Below are 25,838 nucleotides of genomic sequence, written 5' to 3' on the forward strand. Positions count from 1 at the left end.
CCCCCCTCCTCCGTTTATGATTGGGTTTTAAGCACGCCAATCTTCACTTCTCCGGCCACTCATTCTTCAAGGGTGGGGTGAAGTCCCGGCATCTAGTCTTCTACTGGCATGGCCGAGAAGATGAGGGCGGGGTGGCCGGCTTAGGTCGCCCAATGGGCGTCGTGGCGTGTGGGTAAGGCGGAGCCGAGGCGCTTGGCAGCTGCCCAATCAGCGTCCTTGTTTGTGTGGTGCCGCCGCCGCCGGTGCAGCCGCCGCCGCCGCCGCTGCCCCCGTCTGTACCGCAGTGTCTGCTCCGCCCGCCCGCCCCGGTCCGGCCCGCCCCCCTCCCCCACCCCCGTCCCTAGTCCCGTCAGCGGGGTCTGGATCCCCCTGTGCCGTCGCCTCTTCCTTTTTCGACGCCTCCGCCGCCGCCTGAGGAGGCGAGCTAGCCGGGAGTTACACCGCCACCGCCAGGTGAGGAGCTTTGGCCTAGGCCAGCCTGGCCGCCCGCCCGCCCGGGGGCGGTGAGGAGCGAGGAAGGGAAGGAGGCTGGGAAGAGGCAGTGGTGGCGGAGGTGGGGGAAGGGAAAGGTGGAGGGGCGGGGGGAGGGGAAGCGCCCGCGAGCCGACGCCCGCCCGCGCGCCCCCGCCTTGCGTCCCCCTCCCCCCACCCCGGCACGGCGCGCCCCCGCCTCGCGCTCCCTCTTCACCTCATCCTCTCCCCCCTCCGCGCGCGCGACCCGGTCTTTCACTTCGGCCTCGCGCGCCCCCAGCTCGTGTCCCTTCATTTCGTCTCCTTGTACTCTTTCTCCCCTCCCTCACGCCCCGTTTCCCCCGCCATCCCCGCTTTCACTCCCTGCCTCATGCCCGCCATGCTCCCCTCTTTTCCTCTCTAGCGCGCCCCCCCCCTTTTTTTTTTTTAACTCTCTCCACCTCCAGTGGTGCCCTCAGGGTGCGGGGGCCGCTCCCTGCTCAGTCTTGTGTTTGCGGGCGGATGGGACGAATGGGGAATCTAAGGGTGAAGGAAGCACCAGATAATTACCTTTATTTAGGGAAAGGGATCAGGAGCGCAGAACCTTACCCCTTTATTTCGTCGTCCACCGTTCCCTCGCCCTCCCGTAGGGGAAGAGAATTGTCTCAGCCTATGTGGGCACTTAGCTTCTACAGCGACTGGGCTTGTGGGACACACTGGATCTGTCTTCCAGTTCAGTTCCTGAGGGTCAGTGGAACTTACTCTTCCCTAACCAAACCGGGACTTAGAGTACTTTTGGCCTCCCTGCTCTCAGTTACACTGAGGAGCGAGCCACTCCTGCGAGTGCAGAGGTTTAGGTGCCATTCGCGCGCCCGGTACAGCTTTCCCCTTTCATAAAGGTATGGTAGCCTCTTTGGATTCTTCCCCAGCATCAACTTCCAAACACAAGATGTTAGCTCATAGGGCTGGCAGTGAGGTGGAGATGGAGGCTTGGTGGTGGGTGGCATGTGGATGCTAACTGAGCTAGCTAGCAACCTTTTCTCTGTTGTCCCCTGGAGAATCAGGTAGCCTCCTGAGAACCAGTTTTCTCATTTCTGATAAATACTTATTTGGGGGGGCTTGTGTGTGTGTGTGTGTGTGTATGTGTGTGAGAGAGAGAGAGATGGGGGGATACTTAATATATTTCAGCAGAGGCGAAGAATACTTAATATATTTCAGCAAAGGGCAAGAGCAGTGTTTTCAGGCCAGACTGCAAAAGAGGTATTTGGACTTGTAGCTGATGGAATTAAAACAGGTTTAACAGATCTGTGTTGGAGAAGAGCTGATGTTTTGTAGTTTTTAGGACATTTTTTCTAAAAATTTATATTTTGAGTAGAAAAGCATGCATGTGGTTGTACAAAGTGAAAAGCAAGCTTCCCTCCCATCTCTGTCCTCCAGCCATCTAGTCTCCTTCCCCTCCTAGCACAGATGACTTTGGTGTTTTCTGGCAGCAGCATGGTGCCTATATGTTGTTGGTGATTATCCTGTTTGGGAGTTTAGTGCTAACTTTATTGCTCTTTATTTGGTATGCTGACCTGAACTCTTTCTTGCAGTCTGATAACAACTTGGATTCTTATTTTTGGTGCTGGAGCAGTCTTTCAAGTATTGTCCTAGAGTAGTATTTCTGTCAGTACTTAATTGGGAAGGAGGCTACTTCTGGAGGTGCTATGGAGGGGTTCAGTATATTTTGAGGGAAGGCCCACACTTGTTGGATCGTGCTGCTTTTTTTGTGACTGATATCTAGTCCCTGGCTATTTGGGAATGGACTGGGTCAAGGATCGGATTTATATAAGCAGATAGCTTATATGAATAACTAGTTGATGGTAGGGCTGTCTTCACTTTTTAGGGGAATAGAGTTTTTAGTCCAGTGGCAGTGATAGTCATCATGGAACAAGGTAGAAAAGTACTAATCAGCAGGAATCAGAAGGCTGAATCTATAGGTTGAGTGACCCAGTTTGAGTAGAGGTGAGGCTTACAGACTTTTGTCCTGCCTATTATTCCTTACTTGAGAACACTCTCCATGAAGTGAGAGTGATTTGTAGTTGACAGCAGCATCCATCTTTATGACACTGTGGTTTGCCTTCCCTGACCGTATGTGATGTCTGTTAACTTCCTGTGTAGAGGCAGTCCCAGTAGGGTGTGAATATAGGCTGCATTCAAATACTTTTCTAGGAACAGTGTTAACCAGGTTCCCCGATCAGCCCTTCAAATCTAAATTCTGGCAGTAACTTTTACTGCTGTGCTTAGCATAGGGCCACAGGGTGGTGGCAGAGGGAAGTGTGAGGAATTTGTTCTGAGCCTCACAACCTTAAAGTACTTTCAAAAGCTTGTATGCTGTCCCCCATTTTGGGGTTTCGCCCCCCCTCCCCTTTTTTTGCCAGACGGGCAAGGCTGGACCTCCGGGTTGAATTTTGGGGACCATTGTGTCAGTGAAGATATCCTAGTCATGTGTTGAGACCTCTGAATTCATCTCACCTTTAAGCAGTGAGTCTTGTGTGTTGCATGTAAAGCACGCCTCTTGTTTCAATTTACTGATTCTTCTTCCTTTCCTCCCCCACCCACCAAGCTGGAGGTGCATGTGGAGGAAAACAGCAGCTGTGCTGTCCTGATTTCTAGACTCTGGAGCATATTCCATGTTAGCCACCCCATTGGGAGTCATGCTGACAAGCAGCCCCTCTGCACTTAACTTAGAAGGCTCATGTTGCTTGTCTCATTGAGAAAAGCCAACCAGCTTTGGTTGATTAAAACAACTGCTAGAGAAATCGTAAGATTTGAGCCATAACTGGGACTGAGGGACTTTCTTTTCCAGACCTTTGCAGTACTTAAAGCCCTGCATTATTACATATCAAGGCACAATAGCCAGACATTTTCTGAGGTAGTTTGGAGGGAAAGAAAGAGTAAAGACACCCACCCAGATTGACCATAAATCTAGTCCTGGCATAAAGCTGTCCACCTCTTGCTTGGGGAAAAAATCCAGCCTATCAGACAATACCACACAGAGTTGCGTTCTCCTGCTGTTGGCTAAGCCTAGGAAAAGATACATAAGGAAGTTCAGTTTATGTTAAAATGACTGGATTTTGTGGTGTATCTTCTATTAGCCATATTGTTTGGTTTATCCTCAGTAATCTCTGAAGCTGTTTCTATAGGTCCTGGTTGGGGATTTTGGTGGCTCCAGAATCCTTGAAGCAGGAACCTCCTTTCTTTGTGTAGCAGTGATGAAAGCCTCTGAAGAATAGGTCTAATTTGAAACAGACCCCTCCTCATGTTCCATCTTTTACCTTCTCCCTTGTGGATGTATGAAATATTCCTATATAACTTGAATTCATCCAGTAAGAAGGGAGTGACCCAGGGTCATTAGGGCTTAACCTGTCTGAGGTATTTAGATGGTGGCTTGGTAATGTTTGCTGTCTCTCACAAAACCCCCCTTACCTTTGCCATTTACCTAAGTTGCCATCAGCTGGCAAGAAACTATCAACAGTTTTGGGTTATAGTACCAAAAGCAGCAGATTACTAAGAACACATCATTTGTTACTTTTGAGATATGAAGTGGTCAAATCCAGACCTCAAAGAATCACAGTAACTGCAGAAGCATCTTTGACAATGTGTGAACTTGTTATTAATATTAACTTAGTAAACTGCTAAATAAATTAAGGGAAATTATAGCAATTCCATATTCCTGAGCCATTCTCTTACTGTTTTTCACACCTGGCTAGTTCTATTTTATTTTATTTTATTTTATTTTATTTTATATTTTTTGAAATGGAGTTTTGCTCTTGTCGCCTAGGCTGGAGTGCAGTGGTGTGATCTCAGCACACTGCAACCTCTGCCTCCTGGGTTCAAGTGATTCTCCTGCCTCAACCTCCCAAGTAGCTGGGATTATAGTCACCTATCACCATGCCTGGCTCATTTTTGTATTTTTAGTAGAGACAGGGTTTCACCATGTTGGCCAGGCTGGTCTCGAACTCCTGACCTCAGGTGATCTGCCCACCTCAGCCTCCTAAAGTGCTGGGATTACAGGCATGGAGCCATTGTGCCTGGCCTTAGTATCCGTTTAAAAAAATAATTCAGGTTACTGTTACCTAAAGCTGAGAGTCATACTTTAAATCTCCTGATAAAAGCTTTCTTCAGCTTGTCTCATTTCAAGGGAAGGTGGAATTTATAATCTTTAAAAATATATGCTGGAATGTTAGTAGGATTTAGATTAGACACCAGGATTAATAAATTCTCATTATAATTGTGAAGGATTGCAAATGTTAACTGGAAGGCTTGTGCATCTCTCACCCAGAAGATTTTTATAATGTTAGCATTTTGAGAGTATTTAAACTCAAACTTGCTGAAAGAGAGGGGATAAACTAATATGTGACAGATTGGACTAGTGGAACACAGGTTGTGGAGAGTCTCGAAGTCCTGGGTTGAATTCTAGCTTTGCGATTTATTAGCTAACTGATTTTGGGTAAGGATACTAATTTTTGAATTCTCATTTCTCGCAGACAGAGTAATGCCAGTCCTTGCAATAGCCTTTAAGGCTTTACGTGGTTTGCCCTCCCTAACCTCTTCCATTTTTGATCGGCTGTCATCTTCCCTCTTGCTCTCTCCATTCCAGCCACACTGACTTGCTCCTTGAATGCTGATCAGTCACACTCTTTATCTTAGAACCTTGGCAGGTTCCTAAGACCAAGTGATTCCTTCTAATGGGAAAACAGCTAGGTTTCCCCACCAGAGAATGGCTGATTGCCTCACCTCCTTAACGTCTTTGCTTAAATGTCACCTTTTTAATGAAGTCTTATCCTTCCTCTCTTTAAAATTGTATTGTCAGTCCCCATCCCTCATGCTTAATTATCCTTCCCCGCTCTATTTTCTTTTTCATAGGACTTACACCTTTATATGTTTATTTGTTACGTTTATTGCCTATTGGTTCTCTTTCTATGATGTAGGTCTTAGAAGGCATGGATTTGTTTTGGTAATTTGTTTAGTGCCTAGTACAGTGCCTGGCATGTAGTTAATAATAAATGTTTGTTGGCCGGGGTTGGTGGCTCACGCCTGTAATCCCAGCACTTTGGGAGGCTGAGGTGGGCAGATCACATGAGGTCAGAAGTTCGAGACCAGCCTAGCCAACATGGTGAAACCCCGTGTCTACTAAAAATACACAAATTAGCTGGGCGTGGTGGCAGGCACCTGTAATCCCAGCTACTTGGGAGGCCGAGGCAGGAGAATAGCTTGAACCTGGGAGGTGGAGGTTGCAGTGAGCCGAGATTGCACCATTGCACTCCAGCCTGAGTGATAGCGTGAGACTCAGTTTCAAAAAAAAAAAAAAAAAATATGCCGGGCATGGTGGCTTACACCTGAAATCCCACCACTTTGGGAGGCCGAGGCAGGTGTATCACAAGGTCAGGAGTTCAAGACCAGCCTGGCCGAGATGGTGAAACCCCATCTCTACTAAAAATACAAAAATTAGCCAGACATGGTGGCGGGTGCCTGTAGTCCCAGCTACTTGGGAGGCTGAGGCAGAGAATAGCTTGAACCTGGGAGGCAGAGGTTGTAGTGAGCCGAGGTTGCGCCACTGCACTCCAGCCTGGGCAACAGAGTGAGGCTCTGTCTCAAAAATAAATAAATAAGCAAATAAAAGTTTGTTGATCCAATAGGAATAAAAATAACCTGTCATACTAATCTCATGTTTGTGTGTAACGAAAGTATGAAATATAAGCATAAAATGTTTTGTGAACTTTAAAGCATAATGCAAATAATGATGAAATTATTGCCTTCCCGTTAAAATGGTAAAATACACTTGATTATTGAAAAAACTTCATATATATTCAATATATTGTCATTTCTCTCCTAAACTCCAGCCCTTTGTTTCCAGTTGTCTACTGTGTGCTAGACATATCTACCTTTGTATCAAGTTGGTACTCAAACTCAACATTTCCAACATCATCTCTTCCCTGTGATTCATTGAGTCATCTAAACCAGAAATGTGAGCATCATTGTCACTTCTGTCTTACCTATTACTTTCTAAATATTTCTGAATCTAGCTTCTTTTGTGTCTCCATTGCTGTTCTCATTCAGCAGCTCTTATTTTGGCATATTGCCGTGATCACTTACAGATCTGTTTATAGTCTTACTCTCTCTTTTTTTTTTTTTTCTTGAGGTGGAGTCTCACTCTGTCACTGGAGTGCAGTGGTGCAATCTTAGCTCACTGCAACCTCCACCTCCTGGGTTCAAGTGATTCTCCTGCTTCAGCCTCCCGAGTAGCTGGGATTACAGGTGTCTGCCACTATACCTAGATAATTTTTGTATTTTTAGTGGAGACGAGGTTTCACCATGTTGCCCAGGCTGGTCTCAAACTCCTGACCTCAAGTGATCCACCCACCTGGGCCTCCCAAAGTACTGGGATTACAGGCGTGAGCCACCGCACCTGGCCGTCTTATTCTCTTGTAAACTTTCTATCATCGTGTCTTCAAAATAGTCTAACACTTACTGATTATTCTACTTTCCTCATCTTAAAAGTATTTAGTAGTTTCCAATTATTAACAGATTAAAATGTAAGCTTCGAGTGGTATTCAAGGCCCTTTATGATGTTGGCATTTGCCTTCCTATCCAGTCCTACTTCTGTGCCTTATAGTTAATGTGTGAGCAAATACAGTGGGTTTTTTTTTTTTTTTCTTGGACAAGGTCTGTCTCTGTTGCCCAGGCTCCATGGAGCACAGTGGCACGATCTCGGCTCACTGCAACCTCCACCTCCTGAGTTCAAGGGATCCTCCTACCTCAGCCTCCTCAGTAGCTGGGTCTATAGGCCTGTGCCACTTTGCCCAGCTAATTTTTGAAATACAGTTCTTTTTAATTACAGGTAGCTTCTAAATCTCATAAAGAATGCTACTTCTTTTGGGAAACCTTCCCTGACTTGCCCAAAGAAAGTTAGATACATTTTCTTCTTTGCTCTCATAATTTTTATTTATTTTATTTTTATTTATTTATTTGTTTTTTGAGATAGAGTCTCGCTCTGTCACCCAGGCTGGAGTGCAATGGTGCGATCTTGGCTCACTGCAACCTCCGCCTCCCAGGTTCAAGTGATTCTCCTGCCCCAGCCTCCCGAGTAGCTGGGACTATAAGCATGCCACCGCGCCCAGCTAATTTTTGTATTTTTAGTAGAGACAGGGTTTCACCACTTTGGCCAGGCTGGTCTTGATCTCTTGACCTTGTGATCCACCCGGCTCGGCCTCCCAAAGTGCTAGGATTACAGGCGTGAGCCACTGTGTCTGGCCTATTTATTTTATTTTATTTTTTTGGAGACAGAGTTTTGCTGTGTTACCCAGGCTGGAGTGCAAAGGCGCGATCTCAGCTCACTGCAACCTCCGCCTTCCGGGTTCATGTGATTCTCCTGCCTCAGCCTCCCAAGTAGCTGGGATTACGGGTGCCTGCTGCCATGCCCGGCTAATTTTTGTAGTTTTTAGTAGAGATGATGGAGTTTTACCATATTGTTCATGTTGTCCAGGCTGGTCTCGAACTCCTGACTTTAGGAGATCTTCCCACCTTGGCCTCCCAAAGTGCTGGGATTACAGGTGTGAGCCACCACACTTGGGTGATAATTTTTAAATATCATTTGTCCTCTCCCCAAAACGCCTAATAGTTTGTAAGCAACCTGAAAACAGAATGATGCTGTGCCTTTTTTTTGTTGTTTAAGTCAGAGTCTCACTCTGTTGCCCAGGCTGGAGTGCAGTGGTGCGATCTCAGCTCACTGCAACCCCCATCTCCTGGGTTCAAGCGATTCTCCTGCCTCAGCCTCCCAAATAGCTGGGACTGCAGGCACCTGCCACCACACTGGGCTATTTTTTTTTTTTTTTGGTAGAGACATGGTTTCACCTTGTTGGCCAGGCTGGTCTTGAACTCCTGACCTCAAATGATCCACCCACCTCGGCCTCCCAAAGTGCTGAGATTACAGGTGTGAGCCACCACACATGGGCTTTTTCTTGAAATGGAGTCTTGCTCTTTCGCCCAGGTTGGAGTACAGTGGCGTGGTCTCAGCTCACTGCAACCTCCGCCTCCCGGGTTCAAGTGATCCTCCCGCCTCAGCTTCCTGAGTAGCTGGGATTATAGGCACGTGCCACTACACCTGGCTAGTTTTTGTATTTTTAGTAGAGTCAGGGTTTTGCCATGTTGGCCAGGCTGGTCTCAGACTCCTGGCCTCAGCAATCCGTCTACTTCAGCCTCCCAAAGTGTTGGGATTACAGGCGTGAGCCACTGCTCCTGGCCTTTTTTTTTTTTCTTTTGAGACACAGCCTTGCTCTGTTGCCCAGATTGGAATGCAATGGTACAGTCATAGTTTAGTGTAACCTCGAACTCCTGAGCTCAAGCAGTCCTGCCTCAGCCTCCTGAGTAGTTGAGACCACAGATACATACCACCAAGCCTAATTTTTTAATTTTTTGTAGAGATGGGGTCTCCCTGTGTTGCCCAGGCAGGTCTTGAACTCCTGGCCTCAAGTAGTCCTCTTGCCTTGGCCTCCTAAGGTGTTGGGATTACAGGTGTCAACCACTGCACCCAGCCTTGGTGTGTCTTTTTACTATTGTATTTCCATTGCATAGCATGGTGCCTGTCACCTAAAAAATATTTAAAAATATTTGCTGAATAAATACTCCTATGGGTTTAGAAAATGCAGCATAAATTTAGAAATGCCCCTTCTGTTATGTTCTGGGAACAGAACAAGGGTTGGAACCTTGGTTCTGCCATTTACCATCTGTGTGACCTTGGTTGAGTCACTTGAAGTCTCTGAGCCTTAGTTTCCTCAGCTTAGAAATGAGGATCAGTAACTGCTTTATCTATTTTGCTAGGTTTCTTTGTCAGTCAAGTAAGATAATGCATGTAAAGGTACTTTATAAACTGTAAAGCACTGTATTATTTTTAATTGTTATGTGTTTACACAAGTTGAGCTTTCCTCACAACTCTTTTTTTTTTTTTTTTTAAGAGAGAGTCTTGGGGGCTGGAGTGCAACGGCACGATCTCAGCTCACTACAACCTTCGCCTCCTGGGTTCAAACGATTCTCCTGCCTCAGCCTCCTGAGTAGCTGGGATTGCAGGTGCCTGCCACCATGCCCAGCTAATTTTTGTATTTTTAGTAGACACAGGGTTTCACTGTGTTGGCCAGGCTGGTCTCGAACTCCTGACCTTGTGATCTGCCTGCCTTGGCCTCCCAGAGTGATGGGATTACAGGCGTGAGCCACTGTGCCCCGCCCCTTGTAACTCTTGACTAATTTTTTTCTTCTTCTTCTTCTTTTTTTTTTTTTTTTTTTGACAGAGTCTTGCTTTGTCGTCCAGGCTGAAGTGCAGTGGCACAATCTCGGCTCACTGCAAGCTCTGCCTCCCGGGTTCACGCCATTCTCCTGCTCAGCCTCCCGAGTAGCTGAGACTACAGGTGCCCACCACCATGCCTGGCTAATTTTTTTTGTATTTTTAATACAGACGGGGTTTCCCCGTGTTAGCCAGGATGGTCTCGATCTCTTGACCTCGTGATCTGCCTGCCTCAGCCTCCCAACGTGCTGGGATTACAGGTATGAGCCATGGCACCTGGCTTAGGCCAGATATTTTTTAGAAACATCAGTGGTATGAGGGCTGCCATTTTTCCTCCATGAATTCGAAGGCAAACATTGCAGTTCAACCAGCTTAGCCTTCACCTTCAGTGCATTCCCAGGAGGATAGTTGTAACTGAGCTGGTGCCCCTGCCTTTCATCTAACAGGCTAGAAACAGGAGAGTAAGGTTTCAATTTTGTTAATGAGCAGAAACCCTTGCTTTCTGTAAAGATGGCAGTATCACACTAAGAAAGCTGTAAAACTCACCATTATTTCTCTTCTGTGATGCATGCAGACAGGCCTGGGGATCAGAGGAGATAAGGAACAATACCTTTGATTATTTTTTTTCCAGTCCTTTAAAAGTTTATATGTAGGTCTTGAAATTAAAACAAAACTTTAAGAAATTTGTCCTGGCTGGGTGTGGTGGCTCACACCTGTAATCCCAGCACTTTGGGAGGCTGAGGTGGGTGGATCGCCTGAGGTCAACAGTTCCAGACCAGCCTGGCCAGCATGGTGAAACCCTGTCTCTACTAAAAATACAATTTTTTTTTTTTTTTTTTTTTGGAGACAGAGTCTCACTCTTGTCGCCCAGGCTGGAGTGCGGTATCGCAATCTTGGCTCACTGCAACCTCTACTTCCCGGGTTCAAGCAATTCTCCTGTCTCAGTCTCCCGTATAGCTGGGAGGTGCCCGCCACCACACCTGGCTGTATTTTTAGTAGAGACAGGGTTTCACCATGTTGGCCAGGCTGGTCTCAAACTCCTGACCTCAGGTGATCCACCTGCCTCGACCTCCCAAAGTGCTGGGATTACAGGTGTTAGCCACTGTGCCCGGCCTGTCGTACCTTAAGGCGTAAAGGTTATCTGAATGATATTCACTCCTAGATTCCAAACTTTTTATCTAGCAGTGTGAAATTTTAATCTACCAGTAAAGAAATTGAAAAAATTTGCTCAGTAGGGTAACATTTTGTAAGGAGGGGTGGTTTTCCAATCACTCTTTAACATTTACATGGCTAGATTGATGTGTTGCCATCAAAAGGATTGAAACAGTTGGTCACATGTGTTGCTACTGCCGTGGACAGGTTGGCCAGAAGACCTTTGAAGTATTGCTCCGTTAGGTTCTGTGAAATTTGATGTGAATAGCATGACATTCTTTCTGTGCACTACAGTTTGGCCTTTAATAAGTGTCCATGCGTTAATTTGTGTGTTATTGTGTCATTCTCAATAATTCAGATAGTAATTCTCAGTTTCTCACCTGAGTGTATAGAGAATTTGAAAGTTTTGCTTATTTATTTATTTTGAGACGGATTCTTGCCCTGTCAACCAACTTAGCCTTCAACCAACTTAGCCTTCACCTTCAGTGCATTCCCAGGAGGATAGTTGTAACTGAGCTGGTGAAGAAAAAAAATTTCTTCAATTTCTTTTAAGAACTCATGAATTTACATATATAGGTACCACCCTTTCTGAACAGTTTGATTGTTGCATGACTTTGTACTATGAAAGCCTTTAAATCTACCTAATATTATACTATAAGTTCCTAACTTTGTCAAATATATTGTAGTAGATATCACCGAAGAGTATAACTAAGGTTAGAATCTGGGCATTTTTAATTTCCAAATTAAACCTTCTATTCTGGCTCTGTGAATACTTGATAATTACAGGGAGAGTAAAATAGAATATGATAAAGTTTTATCAAAATACAAAAATTAAAATGTCTGTAGTTTATGTGTGACTTTTGTGTTCTAGATTCAGTTGCGTTGAGGGTATAAAAGGACTGATGAATAAAGGATACTGTTATGGTGCAGGGAGGTATTAGAGGAGGACAGTGAGATTTTTACCCATCATTTTATAGGTTTATAAATTAAGTGAAGAAGGCTTTGGAAGTTGGCATTTTTTTTTTTTTTTTTTTGAGATGGAGTTTCACTCTTGTTGCCCAGGCTGGAGTGCAGTGGCGCGATCTCTGCTCACTGCAACCTCCGCCTCCCAGGTTCAAGTGATTCTCCTGCCTCAGCCTCCTGAGTAGCTGGGATTACAGGCGCCTACCACCATGCCTGGCTAATTTTTTGTATTTTTGGTAGAGACAGGGTTTCACCATGTTGGTCAGGCTAGTCGCGAACTCCTGACCTCAGGCGATCCACCCACCTCGGCCTCCCAAAGTGCTGGGATTACAGGCATGAGCCACCACACTCGGCCCGGAAGTTGTGCATTTTTAATTCTGTTGTTAATTTTGTTGATACACTGCTTAGTAAATCTTTAATGAGCTGCCTAAACTGTGTCACATTAACTCTTTCTTTTGTTGGTTATTGTGAAGACTTTGTTGATTTGTGTGTATGTGTATCTCTCTCATTCTCTCCTCTTGCTCTCTTGTCTTTCTTTAAAAAAAACAACCATTCTCAGTGTTGTGTATAAATTGAGTTTTTGTGGCTGGATATGAGAAAATAGTATTGGTGGTACTTTTAGTGGATATTTTTCATTTAATTTCTTGAAAGCTTTCCTCCTTTGGTTAAACTAGAATAGCTTTTGCTCTTTTTTCACTTTATCCCCTGGAACATCTGTGTTCCAGAGAATATGCTTGAATTTCTCACTGATACTCTTAAAGCTTCTATGAATCAAAATATTTTAGAGATTTATTTCTCTACCTTCTCACCTGTAGGGAACACCTTTTATTGTACTATATACAGATGCTCCTTTATTTACGATGAGGTTGTGTTCATGTAAACTTATTGTAAGTTGAAAATAGCCTAAGTCAGAAATGCATTTAATACAGCTAACCTACTAAACATCATAGCTTAGCCTAGCTTACCTTAAATATGTTCAAAATGCTTACATTAGCTTACAGTTGGACAAAATTGTCTAATATAAAGCCTATTTTATTTATTTATTTATTGTATTTATTTATTTATTTTGACACAGAGTCTTGCTGTGTCACCCAGGCTAGAGCACAGTGGCGCAATCTCGGCTCACTGCAATCTCTGCCTCCTGGGTTCAAGTGATTCTTCTGCCTCAGCCTCCTGAGTAGCTGGAATTACAGGTGCTCGCCACCACGTCTGGCTAATTTTTGTATTTTTATTAGAGATGGGGATTCACCATGTTGGCCAGGCTGGTCTTGAACTCCTGACCTCAGGTGATCCACCCACCTTGGCCTCCCGGAGTGCTGGGATTACAGGGATGAGCCACTGCGCCCAGCCCGAAGCCTATTTTATAATAAAGTATTGGATATCTCATGTAATTTATTGAATATTATACCGAAGGTGTAAACCAGAATGGTTGTATGTGTACTTGAAGTACAGTTTTACTGAATGTGTATCACCTTCACACCATCGTAAAGTCGAAAAATTTTAAGTTGAGCCATTGTAAGTTGGGGAACATACATACTTGGCAAGTGGTCTTCTAACCTGTGTGTGAAAATCGCTAGTAGCTTACCAATTCACCATGAATTCCTTGTTTTTAGGCAGTATTTTAGAAAGCTTACATATCTATACATATAACATTACTTTTTAAAAAATTATTATTATTATTATTATGATGATGAGACAGAGTCTCGCTCTGTTGCCAGGCTGGAGTACAGTGGCGCAGTCTCGGCTGACTGCAACCTCCGCCTCTTGGGTTCAAGCAATTTGCCTGCCTCAGCCTCCTAAGTAGCTGGAACTACAGGCATGTGCCACCATGCCCAGCTAATTTTTTTTTTTTTTTTTTTTTTGAGATGGAGTCTTGCTGTGTTGCCTAGGCTGGAGTGCAATGGCATGATCTCGGCTAACTGCAACCTCTGCCTCCCAGGTTCAAGCGATTCTCCTGCCTCAGCCTCCCAAGTAACTGGGATTATAGGTGCGTGCCACCACACCCAGTTAATTTTTTTGTTGTATTTTTAGTAAAGACGGGGTTTCACCATGTTGGCCAGGCTGGTCTCGAACTCCTGACCTTGTGATCTGCCCACCTCAGTCTCCCAAATTGCTGGGATTATAGGCGTGAGCTACCACATCTGGCCAAATTTTGTTTTTTTTTTGTTTTTTTTTTTTTTTTTTTGATGGGGGTTCCCCTTTTCGCCCCGGCTGGGGGAACGGTGTGCAATCTCGGCTCACTGCAATCTCCGCCTCCCAGGTTCACGCCATTCTCCTGCCTCAGCCTCTCCGAGTAGCTGGGAGTACAGGCGCCCGCCACCACGCCTGGCTAATTTTTTGTATTTTTTAGTAGAGACGGAGTTTCACCGTGGTCTCGATCTCCTGACCTCGTGATCCGCCCGCCTCGGCCTCCCAAAGTGCTGGGATTACAAGCGTGAGCCACCGCACCTGGCCAATAAATTTTGTATTTTTAATAGAGACAGGTTTCACCATGTTGGCCAGGATGGTCTTGATCTTTTGACTTGTGATCTGCCTGCCGTGGCTTCCCAAAGTGCTGGGATTACAGGCATAAGCCATCGTGCCTGGCCTTAAAAATTATTTTTAATGTGGCCGGGCACGGTGGCTCACGCCTGTAATCCCAGCACTTTGGGAGGCCAAGGCAGGCAGATCACGAGGTCAGGAGATCAAGACCACGGTGAAACCCCATCTCTACTAAAAATACAAAAAATTAATCGGCATGGTGGTGGGCGCCTGTAGTCCCAGCTACTCGGGAGGTTGAGGCAGGAGAATGGCGTGAACCCGGGAGGCGGAGGTTGCAGTGAGCCCAGATTGCGCCACTGCACTCCAGCCTGGGCGACAGAGCAAGACTCTGTCTCAAAAAAAAAAAAAAAAAAAATTATTTTTAATGAGACAAGATTTTGCTCTCTTGCCCAGGCTGGAATGCAGTTGTGTGATCATGGCTCACTATAGCCCTCACTTCCTGGGCTCAAGTGATCCTTGCACCTTAGTCTCCCAAGTAGCTGAGACCACAGGCACGTGCCACCATACCCAGCTAATTTTTAAAATAAATTTTGTGGGGATGGGAATCTCGCTGTGTTGTCCAGGCAGGTCTTGAACTCTTGGGCTCAAGCAGTCCTCCTACCCAGGCCTCCTAAAGTGCTGAGATGTAATCCGTGTTACAGAGCACTTTGGGAGGCCGAGGCAGGAGAATTGCTTGAGCTTAGGAGTTAGAGGCTGCAGTGACCTAGGATTGCACCACTGCATTCCAGCCTTGGGGATAAAACACAACCTTGTTTCTTTCTTTCTTTCTTTTTTAAAGTATGTTTCTAGGCCGGGTGCGGTGGCTCACACCTGTAATCCCAGCACTTTGGGAGGGCCAGGCGGGTGGATCACCCGAGGTCAGGAGTTCAAGACCAGCCTGATCAATATGGAGAAACCCTGTCTCTGCTAAAAGCATAAAATTAGCTGGGCGTGGTGGCACGTGCTTGTAATCCCAGCTACTGGGAAGGCTGAGGCAGGAGAATCGCTGGAACCCGGGAGTGGAGGTTGTGAGATTGCGACATTGGATTCCAGCCTGGGCAATAAGAGCGAAACTCCATCTCAAAAAAAAAAAAAAAAGTGTGTTTCTGGAGTCAAAAAGTCCTGGGTTCAAATTTCTGCTCCACCGTTTAGTTAGTTGTAAGGTCTTTTACTTAACTTCTCTGTGCCTGGCAGATAGTAAACACCCAGTACACGTTAGTCATGTTTTACTTTTCATTTTTTAAAATTTTATAGCGATGGGGTCTTGCTATGTTGCCCATGCTATATTGCCCAGGCTAGTCTCAAACTCCTAGGCTCAAGCAGTCCTCCCACCTCAGCCTCCCGAAGTGGTGAGATTACAGGCATGAGCCATGGCACCCAGCCTGTTAGTCATTCTTGTCAAAAAGATAATGGTAAACCTGGCACATAGATGTGTGCATGCGTGCATGTGTGTTTGTGTTAAAATGTACATAACATAAAATTTACCATCTTAGGCTGGGCGTGGTGGCTCACGCCTGTAATCCCAGCACTTTGGGAGGCTGAGGCAGGCAGATCATGAGGTTAGGAGTTCGAGATCAGCCCTAGCAACATGGTGAAACCCGGTCTCTTCTAAAAATACAAAAATTAGCTGGACGTGGTGGCGCATGCGTGTAATCCCAGCTACTCGGGAGGCAGAGGCAGAAGAATCACTTGAACTCAGGAGGCAGAGGTTGCAATGAGCCGAGATCACGCCACTGCACTCCAGCCTGGGCGACAGAGCGAAACTCCATCTCAAACAACAACAAAAAAATTAGCTGGGTGTGGTGGCAGGCGTTTGTAGTCCCAGCTACTCAGGAGGCTGAGACAGGAGAATTGCTTGAACCTGGGAGGCAGAGGTTGCAGTGAGCTGAGCTCAAGCCACTGCATCCCAACCTGGGTGACAGAGCGAGACTCCATCTCAAAAAAAAAAAAAAATTACCATTTTAAAGTATACAGTTTAGTGGCATTAAATACATTGATGTTGTGTAACCAACACCAACATTAATCTCCAGAACTTTTTCATCTTCCCAAACTGAAACTTTGTACATATTGAACTATAACTCCCATTCTCCCCTCTCCCCAGCTCCTGGCAGTCACCATGCTACTTTATTTCTATGAATTTGACTACTTCAGGTGCTTCATATAAATGGAATCATACCACATTTGTCCTTTTGTGTCTGGCTTATTACACAGAAAATATCTTCAGGATTTATCCGTGCTGTAGCATGTATCAGAATTTCATTTTTTAAGGCTGAATAATATTCCTTTGTATGTAAATACCTTATTTTGTTTATCCATTCATTGGTTGGTGGATATCTGGATTGTTTCCGCCTTTGGCTGTTGCAAACAAGGCTGCTGTGAACATGACTGGGCAGATACCTGCTTGAGTCCCTGCTTTCGATTGTTTTGCGTATAGGATATATATCCAGAATTGGAATTGTTAGATCATGATAATTCTGTTTTTGAGTAATTGTTACAGTTTTCCACAGTAACTGTATCATTTACATTTCTGTCAGCAATGCACAAAGGTTCCAGTCCCTCCACATCCCTGCCAACACTTGTTATTATTTTTTGTTTGTTTGTTTTTGAATAGGAATTCTGGTGGATGTGAGGTGGTATCTCATTGTGGTTTTAATTTGTAATTCCCTAAGATTAGTGATGTTGATCATCTTTTCAGGTGCTTATTAGCTATTTGTATATTTCCTTTGGAGACATGTCTATTCAGATCTTTTGCTTAGTTTTTAATTGGGTTTTTGTTGTTGTTTTTGTTTCTAAGTTGTAGGAGTTTTGTATATTCTGGATTTTAATCCATTATCCACATATGTGATTCTCATTCAGTGGGTTGCTCTTTCACTCTATAGTGTCCTTTGATGCACAAAAAATTTAATTTTGATGAAGTCCAGTTTATCTTTTTTTTTCCTTTTTTGCCTGTGCTTTTGGTGTCTAATAAATCATTGTCAAGTCCAACATCATGAAGCATCTAAGAGTTTTAGGTCTTCTGTTTAGTCTTTCATTCATTTTGCGTTTTTTCTCATTTTTTTAAATTTACTTTTTGTATTGGATCATTTTTGTATTGCTGTAAATGTGTTACAGCAACTCATAAAAGAACAATATTTTGTGTTAATTTTTTGTTGTTAAGACAGAGTCTGGCTCTGTTGCCCAGGCTGGAGTGCAGTGGCACAATCTTGGTTCACTGCAACCTCTGTCTCCCAGATTCAAGCGATTCTCCTACTTCAGCCTCCCGAGTAGCTGGGACTACAGGCACACGCCACCACACCTGGCTAATTTTTTTGTATTTTTTACTAGAGACAGGGTTTCACCATATTGGCCAGGCTGGTCTCAAACTCCTGACCTCAAATCAAGTGAGGTCAAGAGAGCCTCGGGCTCTCCAAGTGGTGAGACTACAGCTGTGAGCCACCACGCCCGGCCCCACACTGTTTTGTGTATGTGTGTGTGTGAAGGGGGGGTGGGAGATTTTTTTATTTTTATTTTTTTTTATTTTGAGAGGGAGCCTCCCTCTGTCGCTAGGCTGGAGTGCAGTGGCGTGATCTCGGCCCAGTGCAACCTCCGACTCCCAGTTTCAAGCGATTCTCCTGTCTCAGCCTCCCTAGTAGCTGGGATTACAGATGTATGCCACCACGCCCAGCTGATTTTTGTATTTTTAGTAGAGATAGGGTTTCACCATGTCAGCCAGGCTGGTCTCAAACTCTTGACTTCAGGTGATCTGCCCCCCTTGGCCTCCCAAAGTGCTGGGATTACAGGTGTGAGCCACTGCACCCGCCTTTTTTTTTTTTTTTTTTTTTTTTTTTGAGAGACTGGTTCTTGCTATGTTGCCCAGGCGTGGTTTCAAACTCCTGGGCTCAAGCAGTTCTCCTGCCTCAGTGTCCTGAGTAGCTGGGATTACAGGCAGGTGCCACTATGCCTGGCTACCACACTGTTTTGATTACTGTAGTTAAATAGTAAGTTTTGGAATCAGGAAGGATGAGTCATCTGACTTTGTTTTTTCTTTTTTTTCTTTTTTTTTTTTTTCAAAATTGTTTTGGCTGTTTGGGCTTCCTTGAGATGCCATATGAATTTTAGGATGGGTTTTTCTTTTCACATAGTTTTTTACTTTGGGCTAGAAATCTGAATGGGATTCTGCTCAGTTATAGATAGTTTTTATTTCACGTAGACCCTTGGATCACTGTATTTTTCTTATTTTTTTGAGACGGAGTCAGGCTCTGTCACCCAGGCTGGAGTGCAGTGGCGTGATCTCTGCTCACTGCAACCTCCGCCTCCCGGGTTCAAGAGATTCTCCCTGTCTCAGCCTCCCAAGTAGCTGAGACTACAGGGCTCCTGCCACCATGCCCGGCTAATTGTATTTTTATTAGAGATGGAGTTTCACCATATTGGCCAGGCTGGGTATTTTTCTTTATGTGTTAGAAATTGGGCCGGGCGCGGTGGCTCACGCTTGTAATCCCAGCACTTTAGGAGGCCGAGGCGGGCGGATCAAGAGGTCAGGAGATCAAGACCACGGTGAAACCCCGTCTCTACTAAAAATACAAAAAAATTAGCCGGGCGTGGTGGCGGGCGCCTGTAGTCCCAGCTACTCGGAGAGGCTGAGGCAGGAGAATGGCGTGAACCCGGGAGGCGGAGCTTGCAGTGAGCCGAGATCGCGCCACTGCACTCCAGCCTGGGCGACAGAGCAAGACTCCATCTCAAAAAAAAAAAAAAAAAGAAATTGTGTTGCTCTTGGCCGGGTGCAGTGGCTCATGCCTGTAACCCTAGCACTTTGGGAAGCTGTGGCAGGCGGATCACCTGAGGTCAGGAGTTCGAGACCAGCTTGGCCAACATGTAGTGAAACCCCGTCTGTACTAAAGAAGACAAAAATTAGGGCCAGGGCGGTGGCTCATGCATGTAATCTCAGCACTTTGGGAGGCCAAGGCAGGCAGATCACCTGAGGTCAGGAGTTCGAGACCAGCCTGACCAATACGGTGAAACCCCATCTCTACTAAAAATAGAAAAATTAGCCGGGTGTGGTGGCAGGCACCTGTAATCTCACCTGCTCGGGAGGCTGAGGCAGGAGAATTGCTTGAAGCAGGGAGGCGGAGATTGCAGTGAGCCGAGGTGTGCCACTGCACTCCAGCCTGGGCGACAGAGCAAGAGACTCTGTCTGAGAAAAAAAAAAAAAAAAAAAAGCTGGGCCTGGTGGCACACGCCTATAGTCCCAGCTTCTTGGGAAACTGAGACAGGAGAATTGCTTGAACCCGGGAGGTAGAGGTTGCAGTGAGACGAGGTCATGCCACTCTACTCCAGCCTGAGTGACAGAGCGAGACTCTGTCTCTCAAAGCAAAAAAAGAAAAAGAAAGAAATTATGTTGCTCCATACATCTTTGCTCTTATAAATGAATCATTTTGTTGTGGTTGGAGCACTTTCTTCTTGTTTGAAAGTTTGTTTTCACATTTTAAAAAATTAAGATATAGAGTGAAAAGTTTCTTGTCATTGTCTTTTAACTGCCTAGTTTTAAACCCCATCACTGTTTTTCCATTTCTATCGTATTAGAGTTTCTTTATACATATACAAGCAAATATTTATTTATTTATTTATTTTTTTGAGATGGAGTTTCACTCTTTCACCCAGGCTGGAGTGTAGTGGCGCAATCTTAGCTCACTGAACCCTCTGCCTTCCAGTTTCAAACGATTTTCGTGCCTCAGCCTCCCAAGTAGCTGGGATTACAGGCTCCTGCCACCGCCCGGCTAATTTGTGTATTTTTAGTAGAGACTGAGGTTTCTTCATGTTGGCCAGGCTGGTCTTGAACTCCTGACCTCGTGATCCACCCGCCTTAGCTTCCCGAAGTGCTGGGATTACAGGCGTGAGCCACTGGACCTGGCATATCTATTTATTTTTAAGACATGGTCTCATGCTGTTGCCCAGGCTGGAGTGCAGTGGTGCAGTCACGGCTCACTGCAGCCTTCACTTCCCGAACTCAGATGATTGTCCCACTTTAACCTCTCAAGTAGCTGGGACCACATGTGCGTGCCACCATGCCTAGCTAATTTTTTATATTTTTTGTAGAGAAGGGATTTTGCCATATTGCCCATGCTGATTTTCAACTCCTGGGCTCAAGCTGTCTGCCTGCCTCAGCCTCTCGAAGTGCTGGGATTACAGGTGTGAGCCCCACACTTGGCCAATGTTAGAACTTTATTGGGAAAGAATATTCAGGCATATGGTAAAGAATATTTAGGTATATTGTAATATGTTCCTGTTACGGAAATTCTGTACTTTTCCTATTGCTTACAATTCTGCTATTTAATGATTTTCGTCGCTATTATTTTGTTAACATTGAACAATTTGAGTACTACTAGTACTCAAACTTTAAAATACTTTAAAGTATTTAAACTTAGTTTAGGAATGCTGGTTGCCTAGTTCATGAAGTCTTATTTTATAATTTCATCTGTAATCCTAAATCTCAAACTATGGCAGAAAATCCAGGGCTCTGAGCAATGATATGAGTTTATTTTTCCAATTTCTGGAGTAAAGATCCCAGATGCTTTTCTCTGTCTTAGGCCTATTGTCTTGAAAAATGATAGTTAATTGTTCTGATAGAGAGAAAACTTGGGTCTGGTCTCTTGTCCTGCCTGTCAGAGCTGCTTACTTTGTAACCACTTTTTTTTTTTGAGATAGAGTCTTGCTCTGTCACCCAGGCTGGAGTGCAGTGGCGCGATCTCGGCTCACTGCAAGCTCCGCCTCCTGGGTTCACTCCATTCTCCTGCCTCAGCCTCCTGAGTAGCTGGGACTACAGGCGCCCACCACCATGCCCGGCTAATTTTTTTGTATTTTTAGTAGAGACCGGGTTTCACCGTGTTAGCCAGGATGGTCTCGATTTCCTGACCTCGTGATCCGCCCTCCTTGGCCTCCCAAAATGCTGGGATTATAGGCGTGAGCCACCGCGCCTGGCCGTAACCACTTAAATCTGCTGGTTGTGGGAAACTGCAAAGGCCTCCATATAACATTTTTTGTATGCCTACTATGTAAAGTAGTATGTAAAAGATATAAACATAGGTATGTTAGAAGATATGAAGATAAATTACAAGAAGATGCAGTCAGTAGACTAAAGACTACATGTATTAAAAGACTGCAGCTGGGTTTGGTGGCTCACACATGTAATCCTAACACTTTGGGAGGCTGAGGTGGGAGGACTGCTTGAGCCCAGGAGTTCGAGACCAGAGTGGGCAACAAAGTGAGACCCCATTTACAAAAAATATGAGAAAAATTAGCAGGGTATAGTGGTATGTGCCTGTGGTCCCAGCTACACAGGAGGCTGAGGTAAGAGAATCCCTTGAGCCCGGGAGGTCAGGCTGCATTGAGGCATGTTCTAGCCACTTCACTCCAGCCTGGGTGACAGAGTGAGACCCTGTCTCAAAAAAATGGAATAAAATAATTATAATACTAGGTGTAATATGTTTATAAATTAAGTAACTTGCATGTTAGGAACAAGTGCCCCTTAAGTAGGAATTATACCCTCATTCTGCACTTTTTACACCTTGGCTGTAAGTATGATAGGCTTACCAAATGCTGAAAATTCTTTTCTTTTTTTTTTTTTTTTTTTGAGACGGAGTTTTGCTCTTGTTGCCCAGGCTGGAGCGCAATGGCGCAATCTTGGCTCACCGCAACCTCTGCCTCCCGGGTTCAAGTGATTCTCCTGCCTCAGCCTTCCTGAGTAGCTGAGATTACAGGCATGTGCCACCATGCCCAGCTAATTTTGTATGTTTAGTAGAGACGGGGTTTCTCCATGTTGGTCAGGCTGGTCTCGAACTCCCGACCTCAGGTGATCCGCCTGCCTCAGCCTCCTAAAGTGCTGGGATTACAGGTGTGAGCCACTGTGCCCGGCTTTTTTTTTTTTTTTTTTTTGAGACGGAGTCTGATTGGCCCCTGTTCTCCTCCTGATTGTCCCTGTTGCCCCAAGGCTGTTTTAGACAGGACCAGGCATGTTCAGGGTGATATGGCTATAGACTCCAGGACCATTTTATTTTATTTATATTTATTTATTTATTTATTTATTTTTAGCAAGAGTTTTCTGTGTCTCCCAGGCTGGAGTGCAGTGGTGCGATCTCGGCTCACTGCAGCCTCCATCTCCTGGGTTCAAGTGATTCTCCTGCCTCAGTCTCTCAAATAGCTGGGATTACAGGTGCACACCACCATGCCCGGCTAATTTTTGTATTTTTAGTAGTGATGGGTTTCACCATGTTGGCCAGGCTGGTCTCAAATTCCTGACTACGGGTGATCCACCTGCCTCAGCCTCTCAAAGTACTGGGATTACAGGTGTGAGCCATTGCACGCAGTTGGACATTTTAACCAAAGAAAAATCAATCAGCTAGTTAACTTTCATGGAAGTATCAAAATGGTGTTGTCCAATGAAGTCTCATCTTGAATAAATTTAACTCTAATGCATTTCCTCTCTACGCATCACTCTTGTTATTAAAGTTCCTGATTCTCATTTTGCCTTGGAGATGTGATAGTTTTATTTATTTAGAGACAGAGCCTTGCTTTGTCACCCAGGATGAAGTGCAGTGGCATGATCTTGGCTCACTGCAACCTCTCCACCTGGGTTCCAACGATTCTTGTGCCTCAGCCTTAACATACAAACATATGAATTTTTTTCTTTTTTCTTTTTTTTTTTTTTTTGAGGTAGAATTTTGCTGTGTTGCCCAGGCTGGAGTTCAGTGGCACTATCTCGGCTTACTGCAACCTCTACCTTCCAGGTTCAAGGGATTCTTCTGCCTCAGCCTCCTGAGTAGCTTGGATTACGGGCACAGGCCACCACACCTGGCTAATTTTTGTATTTTTAGTAGAGATGGGGTTTTGCCAAGTTGGCCAGGCTGGTCTCCAACTCCTGACCTCAAGTGATCCACCCACCTTGGCCTCCCAAAGTTCTGAGATTACAGGTGTAAATCACCACGCCTGGCCGGTTTTTGATTTTTAAATGATTGAAAAAAAATTAAGAGATTATTTTGTGGCCTGTGAAAATTACATGAAATTCCGATTTCAGTGTTTATAAGTAATGTTTTATTGGAAATAACTGCTCATTTTTTTCCCATATTGTCTGTGGTTGTTTTCATGCTGCTACAGTGTCAGAGTTACTAGTCACAACAAAGATGTTAAGGTCTCCAAAACCTAAAATATTTACTAACTGGCTAAAGTAAAGGCTTGCTGGGCCTGGCTTGATGGCACACACCTGTAGTTGCAACTACTTGGGAGAGGCTAAGGTGGAAGGGTTGATTGAACCCAAGAGGTTGAGGCTGCAGTGAGCTGTGATCACACCACTGTACTCTAGCCTGGGTGACAGAGCAAGACCCTGTCTCTAAAAGAAAGAAAAAGAAAATAAGCTTGCCAGTCTGTGATGTAGATGAATTCTGGTCCCAGATTAATGGTCATATTACTGGATACTCAAGCTATTCTTTTCTTTTTTTTTTTGAGACGGAGTCTCTATTGCCCAGGCTGGAGTGCAATGGCATGATCTCGGCTCACTGTAACCTCTGCCTCCCTGGTTCAAGCGATTCTCCTGCCTCAAGCCTCCTGAGTAGCTGGGATTACAGGTGCGTGCCACCACGTCCGGCTAATTTTTGTATTTTTTAAAGTAGGGATGGGGTTTCACCATATTGGCCAGATTTGTGTCGAATTCCTGACCTTGTGATCCGCCTGCCTCAGCCTCCCAAAGTGCTGGGATTACAGGCATGAGCCACTGCGCCTAGTAAAAAAAAAAAAATTTTTAAAGAATATATATATGACATTTGTAGCTCATTGTTTTAGTGACTGTATAATATTTCATTGTATGGATATACCTTAATTTACCTAATCTATCCACTTCTGAGGAACAGTTAGGGTGTTTGCAATTTGTGTATGCGCGTGCTATGATAACCAGCATTCCAGTGAAACATCTTACATAGATCTTTATACATTTAAGTATATTTGTAGGTAAAAGTTCCAGAAGTATAATTAATGAACCAAATGGTATGTACCTTTACAATTTTGTTAGACTTTAAGTTATTCTCCAAAAATTTGTACCAGTTTACAACCACACCAACAGGCTATAAGAGTTTCTGAAACAACTCAATTGAAATCTAAACTTGAGAGAAGTAGTGTGGCTGGCCAGCAATGAGAACTGTCTGTCTTCAAGTGCCTTTGGGAACACTTATATACCTTATTAGCATTTCCTTTCAAAAAAAACAGTTGTCTTTGGATTTTGATTGTCAGGCATGTGACTACAGCCCAATTATTGGAAAGAGAAGAAGGAGGCTTTTTTTTTTCTCTTTTTGAAATGGAGTTTCGTCATTGTTACCCAGGCTGGAGTGCAATGGCGCGATCTTGGGCTCACTGCAACCTCCACCTCCCGGGTTCAAGCAATTTTCCTGCCTCAGCCTCCCAAGTTGCTGGGATTACAGGCATGTGCAACCACGCCCGGCTATTTTGCATTTTTAGTAGAAATGGGGTTTCACCATGTTGGCCATGTTGGTCTCGAACTCCTGACCTCAGGTGATCCGCCCACCTTGGCCTCCCAAAGTGCTGGGATTACAGGTGTGAACCACTGTGCCTGGCAAAGGAGGCTTTTTAAAATTTTTATTTTAAGAGACAAGATCTTGCCATGTTGCCCAGGCTGGAATGCAGTGGCTATTCACAGGCATGATCACTGCAGCTTTGAACTCCTGGGTCAAGCAATCCTCTAGCCTCAGTTTCCCAAGTCGCTGGAATTACAGGTGTGTGCACCGTCACACCCAGCTGGAGTATACATTTTTTTTTTTTTTTTTTTTTGAGACGGAGTCTCGCTCTGTCGCCCAGGCTGGAGTGCAGTGGCGCAACCTCGGCTCACTGCAAGCTCCGCCTCCCGGGTTCACGCAATTCTCCTGCCTCAGCCTCTCCAAGTAGCTGGGACTACAGGCGCCCGCCACCACGCCCGGCTAATTTTTTTGTATTTTTAGTAGAGACGGGGTTTCACCATGGTCTCGATCTCCTGACCTCGTGATCCGCCCGCCTCGGCCTCCCAAAGTGCTGGGATTACAAGCGTGAGCCACCGCGCCCGGCCTGGAGTATACATTTTAAAATAAAAATTGTCTTCTTTGAAATGTTCCTCAAATGTCTCAACTTTTAGTCTAAGTGTAAAAGTTTTGATAATCTAATTTCTTGTCCTCACAATCTTTTAAAATCAGGGGCAACTTCAGGAGTAAGGAGCATGTACGGTTCCTAGTTGAGCTTCTAATTGGCAGAGGCAGAGAGCCAAACACAGCTACATCAGCAGGGTCATACTGTTTTCAGGGAATGGAGATGTTAAGGCAGGTAAGGGTAAATTCCTAAAAAAAGTTAGATTTCTTTGCTGACTGATTTTCTTGCTCTAATAGGTCACTTGTCTTTCTCCTCATCTCATTTCTCTGCTTTTACAGTG

General features: G+C 44.9%; 1 protein-coding gene across 6 annotated transcripts in view; it reads left to right on the forward strand.

Moving 5' to 3' along the window:
- Positions 1–25,838, forward strand: part of GATAD2B (GATA zinc finger domain containing 2B) — a 117,385-nt gene that overhangs the window by 43 nt on the left and 91,504 nt on the right. Inside the window, exons 1-2 of one of the 6 annotated variants that reach the window (XM_058439267.1) lie at positions 215–453; positions 25,606–25,732. The exons of 1 other annotated variant lie outside the window; for it this stretch is intronic. Coding sequence is in view for 1 of the 5 variants with exons in the window: in XM_058439264.1 (XP_058295247.1) it covers positions 23,915–23,997 (83 nt within the window). In the remaining 4 variants the exon portion in view is untranslated. Of the gene's footprint in view, positions 1–214; positions 454–2,870; positions 2,974–22,392; positions 23,998–25,605; positions 25,733–25,838 lie in introns of those variants that run through there. 4 more of the 6 variants (XM_058439266.1, XM_032154533.2, XM_032154534.2 and 1 more) reach the window with 4 other exon arrangements.

This window comes from Hylobates moloch, unplaced genomic scaffold (genome assembly GCF_009828535.3).
Source record: "Hylobates moloch isolate HMO894 unplaced genomic scaffold, HMol_V3 SCAFFOLD_5, whole genome shotgun sequence".
In the NCBI taxonomy this organism is placed as follows: domain Eukaryota; kingdom Metazoa; phylum Chordata; class Mammalia; order Primates; family Hylobatidae; genus Hylobates; species Hylobates moloch.